The sequence below is a fragment of the Mastomys coucha genome, unplaced genomic scaffold (assembly GCF_008632895.1).
Source record: "Mastomys coucha isolate ucsf_1 unplaced genomic scaffold, UCSF_Mcou_1 pScaffold6, whole genome shotgun sequence".
Classification (NCBI taxonomy): Eukaryota; Metazoa; Chordata; class Mammalia; order Rodentia; family Muridae; genus Mastomys; species Mastomys coucha.
In genome coordinates, this window is record NW_022196912.1 from 105,800,900 (window position 1) to 105,810,594 (window position 9,695).

The 9,695-nt window shown below is 44.9% G+C and overlaps 1 protein-coding gene across 1 annotated transcript in view; it reads left to right on the top strand.

Moving 5' to 3' along the window:
* Tshr (thyroid stimulating hormone receptor) overlaps positions 1–7,481 on the top strand; it is a 125,033-nt gene extending 117,552 nt beyond the window's left edge. The window contains exons 9-10 of the mRNA XM_031356411.1: positions 748–936; positions 4,045–7,481. Of these exons, the coding sequence (XP_031212271.1) occupies positions 748–936; positions 4,045–5,458 (1,603 nt within the window). The 3' untranslated portion in view covers positions 5,459–7,481. The remainder of the gene's footprint in view (positions 1–747; positions 937–4,044) is intronic.
* Positions 7,482–9,695: the final 2,214 nt, after the last annotated feature.

The following is a 9,695-nucleotide window of genomic DNA, read 5'->3' on the forward strand; positions in this document are numbered from 1 at the left end:
ACAGACACAGACACACACACTCACACACACATACACATACACAGACACGCACACACATACACATACACAGACACACACACACACAGACACACACACTCCAGAAAGTGATAATAGTTTAGGTGCCATTGACTTTGATTTATATTTTGTTTCTGGAGATCTTTTAATAGTTGTATGATGTCATTTTACAAAGTAAACTTCATATCCCTCCCTGATTCTAAGAGTTTACAAAGAATAAAATTTTTGTAGATTTGGGTGATTAAATGCAAGAATTCCACACAATAAAAGCCAGGCAGTGGTGGTACATGCCTTTAATTCTCGACTGGTAAGATAGCAGGTAAAAAGTGCTTACCACATAAGCCTGAAGACCTGAGTTCAATCCCCAGAACCCATGGAAAGACAAAAGGAGAGAGCCAACTCCATCAGACTATCCTCTGACTTCCACATGCATACCACGGTGTGTATATACTGGAACACACACACACACATTCACACACAAAATACATACATACAGTAATGACATGAAAAATTTAAAAGACAGCAATTCTTTGTAACCTTGACTTAGAAACTCACATCTGTTGTAGACCACTGCCTATAGGTAGTAAACTCAGATTACATAGTCAGTAGCAAAAAGGAACTTGTCACCTCCCCCATTAACCCAGAACTGTTTGGTTGGGGGAGAGGGGACAAAGACAAGAAGGGCCTGGCTGCTTACTGCCTGTCTGTGTTATTCTCTTCTTCACACCCCAGAGATGTGTCTTCCACCAGCGTCACTGCCCTTCCTTCCAAAGGTCTGGAGCACCTCAAAGAACTCATCGCGAAAAACACCTGGACTCTCAAAAAGCTCCCGCTGTCCCTGAGTTTCCTCCACCTCACTCGGGCTGACCTCTCTTACCCAAGCCACTGCTGTGCTTTTAAGAACCAGAAGAAAATCAGGGGGTAAGTAGCAGGCGCCTGGGATAAGCAAGGAGAGACCATGATGGGAGATGGATTCATTTGTAGATCTGGAAAAGAATGTGATTTAAAATCCAGGAGGGAAAGAGCTGGAAGCATCCACCTGAGCAGGAAACCCACGGGCCTAATGGTTGAGGGAACAGATGAGAAACAAGGCCAACATTGTTGGATTGCTGTGGGGAAGGAGGGACAATAAGAGATGACATCATGGAGACAGGGCTCACTCGTCCCAGGTGTACAGACTTTGAGGTGGGTTTGGCTTGCATCCCAACCCCATCCGCTTCTAGCCAGGTTATCTCAGCCTACTTATTCAACTACTATCTTAGCCTGCTTATTGAACTACTCAGAGCTTCTAAGGATCAAGATCATCACATTGTCATCCATAGGGGGGTTGAAAAGGTGAAGAGGTTAAATAGAAAACACTTGGAATTGAATGGCTGGAATGTAACAAGTAAAACATATTAATGATGGCTTGTTATTTCCCTATCTGGCTGCCTAGGAGACTGCTGAGGACAGAGAGACCCCACTCCTTTGCACTTTACACTCGCAGCATTGCTGACTCTTGCTCTGACCTAGCTCGCCTTTTCTGTCTTGTGTCACCTCCGGTTTTAACCCCGCCTTCATTTTCTATTTCTGTCTCCTTTAGTTTCTACACAAGTATCCACTAGATGACTCTCTACACTCATATTTTTAACCAGCTAACAAAAAATCAGGACCTAGTCATAGAAACAGATGTAAATTGGAAGGTTGCAGGGCTGGTCGAACAGGAGCATCATGGCCATACTGAGGCATAGCGTTGCTATCAGGTGCTAGCTATACTGATGCTGCATGACACTAAGTGGGAAGGATAGGGGATGAATTCATAGAGTGGACCTCACTGATGGGTGTGACTCTGGTAAGACAGAAAAAGACTTAGAACATCCCAGGCCCACCTGATGGATCTACATAACCCCTGTACCCAAGGCTCGGGGATCTCTGAGGATGAAGGGATGGAAAGATTATAAGAGATTGTGTCTCCTAGGAATGTCTAAAACTACATCTAGGGAGTCTCACCAACATGGCCACCTAAACATGAGATGAACAAGGACAATAACAATAGAAATGCTAATGTTTGTGTGGGTAAAGCCCATAGGCCTCAACCCTACACAGGGGAAAACAGGCAACTAAGCAACACTGAGAGTTGGAGAAATAGCTGTTCAGGGAAGAACACATGAATTAGTTATCCATTTCCAAATGGTCGGCCCTAAAATACATACAAATAACACTATATAAGCTGAGCAGGTTGTACGTATGTATTTACGAAGACACACACACACACTCACACACACACATACACACACACACTGCTATCAACAATAATTATTGAAAAAAGAGGCACGAATTTAAAAGTGAGCAAGGAGGGTATATGGTAATTTGGAGGGAGGAAAGGAAAGGAGGGAAATGATATAATTATATTATAATCTCAAAAACAAATTGGACAGGTAAAATCCTGTTTCTATAAGTACACCGTGTGCTGTGGGCATTTTTGCATTTGCTAGCAAATATTTGATGAACATTTCCTATGTACCTGACACTATCCGAGCTCCAGCTGGAATATGAGGTGGCTTCTTGAATGTAGCTTATAATCTACTGGAGGAAGTCAACAAAGAAAGAAATGTCAGTCAGAGCTGTGAAGGGATAAAACCACAGCTGGTAGGGGAGTGGGGAGTTGTTATTCAAGGAGGCCAGGAAAGACTCCTATGAAAAAAAGTAGCATATGTTTAAAACTGAATAATGTCTAGAGGTGGCCACTAATTTCTAGGCTAAGGAAGTGTGGAGTTCTGGAACTCAAAATAGGAATAGTGTTAACAGCAAGCACCTTTACATAGCAGGCGCAGCCCTTGCTCCCAGTACTGTCACAGCATCCTCGGAAAGGTACTTACTTACTCATGCAACACTCTCGTTCCATTCACAAATGGACAAGTTTCACAGACCTGTCCAATATGGCGGTTTAGTAACTAAAGGAGCCATATTCTAAGTTGATTCTAGTGTCCATCCTTCTTGGTCATGTCTCTTCTTGAGGTGGCTCAAGATGAGGAGACATAAGATCAGTGTCCCTGGACACAGTAAGAGAAGCAAGGTCATATAAACGGATGAAGGAAAGATGGCTCAAAGAGAAGCTTGCTGCCAAGTCTGATGGTCTGAGTTGCACCCTTAGCACCCACATGGTGGAAGAAGAGAGCACAGGTTGTCTTTTTGAAAATAAAAATTATAAACAAGTGTCATGGAGGATTTACCAGTGTGTGCTTAGAAAGTACTAAGTTACCCAGAAATAGAATTTACCTGAAAAAGCACTGCCTCAGACGCCAACACTAAGGCAAGTTGCATATGTGTAAAATAAGGATGTGCGGAGTTGTGCTTATAAGATGAATTAGAATTCAGATGCACCGAGGACGCGAAGACACGATTCTTTAGAACGTGTTTCTTTAGAACTCGCTCAGAAAGAGCCCCTCCTCTCATCAGAAAAAGCAAAGAGAAAATGGCCTTGGCTGTCACCTGATAAGGCAGAGAGGCTGGTTTGTTTAACCGAGAGGAGAGCGGAGAGGTATCTGGGACGTTCAGGGTAACCTAAAAGATAACCAAAAAACTTCAGCTTTGTTTCCTTGCTGTAAAACCCACCTAATTGCTCAGAGAAAAACATAGCTTGGCACGGGAGCCTAAAAAGCCACCTGCAGATGAAAGCATATGTAAGATTACCCTGTGACAGATCAAGCTGTAGAAGATTGCTGCTTGTGGCTGGAATCCAAAGGGCTTGGCTGGAATCTAGATGTGTGCTTTTCCTAAGGGGGTTCCTCATTAATATTTGAAGTGCCCGGAGTGACTTCTGATTAGCAAAGTTTAATTCTGCCATGTGGACCTTCACGCCACAATGGTGTATGCCCACATAATAAATTAAGTAAACATTTTTAATAACATAGTTTGGCCTGACCAGATCCTACAGAATCCATAGCAACCATGAATGTCAAAGTAAGTAATGTGCATATCTTCCCAGGGGGTCAAGGGGATCAAGGGTGAGCTTTAAGCAAGGGATGATTCATCTCTGTTGCCTTGCAGAATCCTAGAGTCTTTGATGTGCAATGAGAGCAGTATCCGGAACCTACGTCAAAGGAAATCTGTGAATGCCTTGAGGGGTCCCATCTACCAGGAATATGAAGAAGATCTGGGTGACAACAGTGTTGGGTACAAACAAAACTCCAAGTCCCAGGAGAGCCCGAGCAACTCTCACTACTACGTCTTCTTTGAGGAACAAGAGGATGAGATCATCGGTTTCGGCCAAGAGCTCAAAAATCCTCAGGAAGAGACTCTCCAAGCCTTTGACAGCCACTATGACTACACTGTGTGTGGGGACAATGAGGACATGGTGTGTACCCCCAAGTCGGACGAGTTTAACCCCTGTGAAGATATCATGGGCTACAAGTTCCTGAGAATCGTGGTGTGGTTTGTCAGTCTGCTGGCTCTCCTGGGCAATATCTTTGTCCTGTTCATCCTGCTTACCAGCCACTACAAATTGACTGTGCCACGCTTCCTTATGTGCAACTTGGCCTTTGCAGATTTCTGCATGGGGGTATACCTGCTTCTCATTGCCTCTGTAGACCTGTACACACACTCTGAGTACTACAACCACGCCATCGACTGGCAGACAGGCCCTGGGTGCATCACAGCTGGTTTTTTCACTGTTTTTGCTAGTGAGTTATCAGTGTACACACTCACGGTCATCACCCTGGAGCGATGGTACGCCATCACCTTCGCCATGCGCCTGGATAGGAAGATCCGCCTCAGGCACGCATACACCATTATGGCTGGGGGCTGGGTTTCCTGCTTCCTTCTCGCCCTGCTTCCGATGGTGGGAATAAGCAGCTATGCCAAGGTCAGCATCTGCCTGCCAATGGACACCGACACCCCTCTTGCTCTGGCGTACATCGTCCTCGTTCTGCTGCTCAACGTTGTTGCCTTTGTTATTGTCTGTTCCTGCTATGTGAAGATCTACATTACGGTCCGGAATCCCCAGTACAACCCTCGAGATAAAGACACCAAGATTGCCAAGAGGATGGCCGTGTTGATCTTCACCGACTTCATGTGCATGGCGCCGATCTCCTTCTATGCGCTGTCGGCCCTGATGAACAAGCCTCTCATCACCGTTACTAACTCCAAAATCTTGTTGGTTCTCTTCTACCCGCTCAACTCCTGTGCCAATCCTTTTCTCTATGCCATTTTCACCAAGGCCTTCCAGAGGGATGTGTTCATCCTGCTCAGCAAGTTTGGCATCTGCAAACGCCAGGCCCAGGCCTATCAAGGTCAGAGAGTCTGTCCCAACAATAGCACTGGTATTCAAATCCAAAAGATTCCCCAGAACACGAGGCAGAGTCTCCCCAACATGCAAGATAGCTATGAACTGCTTGGAAACTCCCACCTAACCCCAAAACTACAGGGACAATTCTCAGAAGAGTATCAGCAAACAGCCTTGTAAAGGAAGGCTACACTATTCGCAGTGGGGCTGACAAAAGGCTGGTTTCTTGCACGCGCATTCCAGTCCCATGACTCATGAACACAGAAGTTCAGGCAGGTGATGATCAGATAGATCATGATAGGGGGTCAGAGTTCACCTCTAGAAAGTACTGCCTCCAGGAAGAGAGATAAGCGATCCCTGTGTCTGAGTCCTAGGTGATACGGCCCTAGGCTATGCTCCCTGGGAGATTTGCTTGAGGCTTGTCTACGATGCTGTGCAACACGGTCAACAGATATCAACTGAACCATTCCCACATCTCCCTTCTCCATTTTCTGTAGTGTTTTATACTAAAGACTCAACAACTGGCCCGTGTTCATTTACTTAAGCAGCTCCGTATTAGCTCCCCCGAAAGAACTAAAGAAAGTTTTTTTCCTTAAAAATAAAATGCAGGATAAAATCTGGACTGTAAAAAAAAAAAAAAAAGGATTAAATATAAATAAATAAACAAACACATAAATAAATAAATTGCCACACTTGGGAAGTGGAGACAAGGGGTTCCAGTTCATACTTAATTAACTACATGGAGAACCAACCTGTACAAGCTAACCTGTGCTACAAGAAACTCCACCTCAAGTACCAAAAGAACCCTGGAAAGCCAAACACAACTAGATGTCACATAACTGCTTTAATTAAACTGAAGAAAAACAAAGTCTAGTTTGGGGAGTTTTTTTTTATTCTTCTTCTTCCTTAGACTCTGAAACAATTATCTCTTCACCAGGATCTGCCTGCCTTGCAAGATCCAGCCGTTACACACTGGCTGGAGAAACTGCTAAGATTTCAGCTTTTGTGGCTGAGCAAGAATTACCTTCTACAAGACATGAGCTCCGGGAAAGATGTCTAAGGACCACGTGGGAATGAGGACAGGGCACACTTGGTCACCTGTTGAATAAGACAACTATACACCAGTTAACTGTCGGGCTTTGAGCAAGTCCCCGGACCTCTAAATTCTGTAGAAATGGAGGGATTTGATGTCTTCTTCCATTTAAAAACTAAGCCCTAGGTATATCTCGCTCTCAAAATATATGTGTTCATGACAAAGAAAAAAACACTACTTAAGTAGACTCTTTTTTTTTTTTCCTACCTTGTGAAGCTGCTGTCTACTTCTTTTTGGAACCAAGACACTTTTTCTTTATTTCATTTTGATCATCGTGTCTGAACCAAAAATATTATTGTGTGAGCATGGTAGTGCACACCTTTAATCCCAGCACTGGGGAGGCAGAGACAGGCGGATTTCTGAATTTGAGGCCAGCCTGGTCCAAGACAGCCAGGTCTACACAGAGAAACACTGTTTCAAAGAATACAGGACAAAATAGACTAATAATATGTGACTACATAGGCTCACTTCAAAACATTTAACTTGTCCTCACAGATTCATTTTTTTTTTAAGCTCCCTGGGGCTCACACCACACTAACACTGTCAAGACAGAAACCTTTTTTTACTGGACACTGCCAGTTCCTTCTAACCCTGCCAGTCACTGACATAAAACATGTGTGTCCCAAGAGTAGCCTTGCTTCAAACAGGAACTCCATCTACAGGTGTGCCTTCTAGGTTGTCTCTCTGGTCGGCTCCTTACCGTATGGTTACGGTGTACCCCCAAGCAGATCTGGCATTTGCTTCTCAGTGCTCATGAACCAAAGCAGGAAATATAAGGGTTTTGACACTTTAGGTCTATGAAGGAGGGTTCATGGGTCACCTGACATGGTTCCTATGTGACTGGCCTGGTACTTTGTCATGGTCCCATGAGCACAGACTTTCCCCCGCAGTTCATCCGTAACTCCTGAAATCAAATAAATGTGTTACCCTGTGGCATCTGTTTCTCTCTTAGGACATTTTCAAATGTCACCTCTGGACAGATAAGGAGTTTCATCTTGAGTAGCTGATCTACTGCTTTGCAAACCAAGTCCTAGAAGAGTTACTTCAACAAAATTGCTATTAAACTTCAAATTGACAGCATGAAATAAAGTTTCTTCCTATAGTAAGCTATATAGTATTTTTTTTAATTTGCCAATTTCTTTTGAGGTTAACATTGTGTGATTGTGTGTGTGTGTGTGTGTGTGTGTGTTAAAAGCTAAAAGAGAATACCTGCTGTAGCATTAGGGAGATTGGGCCCTGCCCCTTGCCTGCTCACCTGGGTGATACAATAGAGGTGACCCTGGACATGGGGGTTGCAGGTGAGCTGGCCCAGAGGACATGAGTGCAGAAAAGCTGGGCCTGCCTCTTCTCTTCTGTGCATGCAGTGGCATAGACTAGGAGGAGATGTCCTTCTCCTCTCCCTTATCACTTGTCACCTGTGGCAGGCAGGAGAGCTGTCCCCTGCCAAAGACATGGGAGTAGGGATATTGGCTGTGTCACTTACTATCTGCAGCACTCTGGAGAGCGGGCCCTACACCTTGCCTGGGCAGCAGGGTAGAGCTGGCCCTGGTTATGGGGGTTGCTGGTGAGCCATCTCTGAGGGCATGAGAGCAGGAGAGCCAGTGGACTGACTGGCTCAGATACCACTCAGCCCCAGATCCAGGGCTTTGAATTGGCTCACCCCAACATCTACCCTATCAGTGAACTGCTGGAGTACATGAAGGGGGCAGTCCTACAGATCCAAAACTACAGGATCTCCATGGCACAGGACAACATCAGGATATCCAAAAGGTTCTGAGTCTGAGCTCCTATGAGATGCCTACACACACACACACACACACACACACACACACACACACACACACAAACAGGCACATGCACAGACACATGCATAGACACACACACAAACACACACACATGCACATACAGACATACACAAACATACACACATAGACACACAGGCATACATACACATAGACACACAGACATACACACAAACACACATGCACATACCAAAATTAAATAAACGAACCTACCCATAGGCTAGATTTTATAAAATTCATGTCCTAAAAGTTCACTTATATTGATCAAAGCAATATCTTTCAAAACACCCTCACATTCATTGACTCTTGCTTCCTGGATAGTCTACTGTGCAAACTAATTTATCACTTAAAAGAGCTGAATGTATATAGGGCTGCACCATGAACCTAGCAAAGATTGAAAAGGATAAAAAGAAAAATATACAATTAAAAAGAAACCTGTCAGTTTGAGAACAAATATTTTGTCCTACTTTGGTTGAGAGGAGATTGTTCACTCTAAAAATCTAAGGAAATAGAAGGAATGATGCTATAATGGTTTCATGTGTGTGTGTGTGTGTGTGTGTGTGTGTGTGTGTGTGTGTGTGTGTGTAGGTACACATGTTTCTGCTCACAGGGAGACCATTAGACACGGGGTGCTTTGTTCTGCCACTGGTTGGCCACTGGCTGGGCCTGGAGCTAGGCCTGTGCCCAGCAGTGCTAACAACCTTCCTGCCTCCTTTGTCTCACAGCCCCAGGCTTATAGACTTTACTAGTTACTTCTCTGTTGCTGTGATAAGACACTATGACTAAGGCAATCTACAGAAGAAGAAAGAGTTTATTTGGGACTTACAGTTTCAAAGGGTCAGAGTCCAGGACCACCATGGTGGAGAGTATGGTAGCAGGAAGGCAGGACGGTGCTGGAGCAATAGCTAAGAGTTTACATCTCCCATTCAGCCACCAAACCTGGACATTATCGTGGTTGCCAGGAAGTGCTTGCTGATAGAAGCCTGATATGGCTGTCTCCTGAGAAGCTCTGCCAGAGGCTGACTAGTACAGAGGAGGAAGCTCACAGCCAACCATTGGACTGAGCTTGGGGATCCCCAGTGGAGGAGTTGGAGAAGGGACTGAAAGAGCTGAGGGGGTTTGCAGCCCCATGGGGGGAGCAACAGTGTCAACAGGTCAGACTCCTGGAGCTCCCGGGGACTGGACTACCAACCAAAGAATACACATGGAGCAGCTCATGGCGCTGGCCACATATGTGGCAGAAGATGACTTTGTTGGACATCAGTGGGAGGAGAGGCCCTCAGGCCTGAGGGTATTCAATGCCCCGGTGTAGGGGAATGCCAGGGCAGGAGGATAGGAGTGGGTGGGTGGGCGAGCATCCTCATAGAGGCAGGGGGAGCTGAGATGAGATAGGGCATTTCCGAATGGGAGACCTGGAAAGGGGAAAACATTTGGAATGTAAATAAAGAAAATATCCAAGAAAACAAAGAAAGAGTTTACATTTTGATCCATAGTATATGAGGGATTCAGAATGTCACAAATC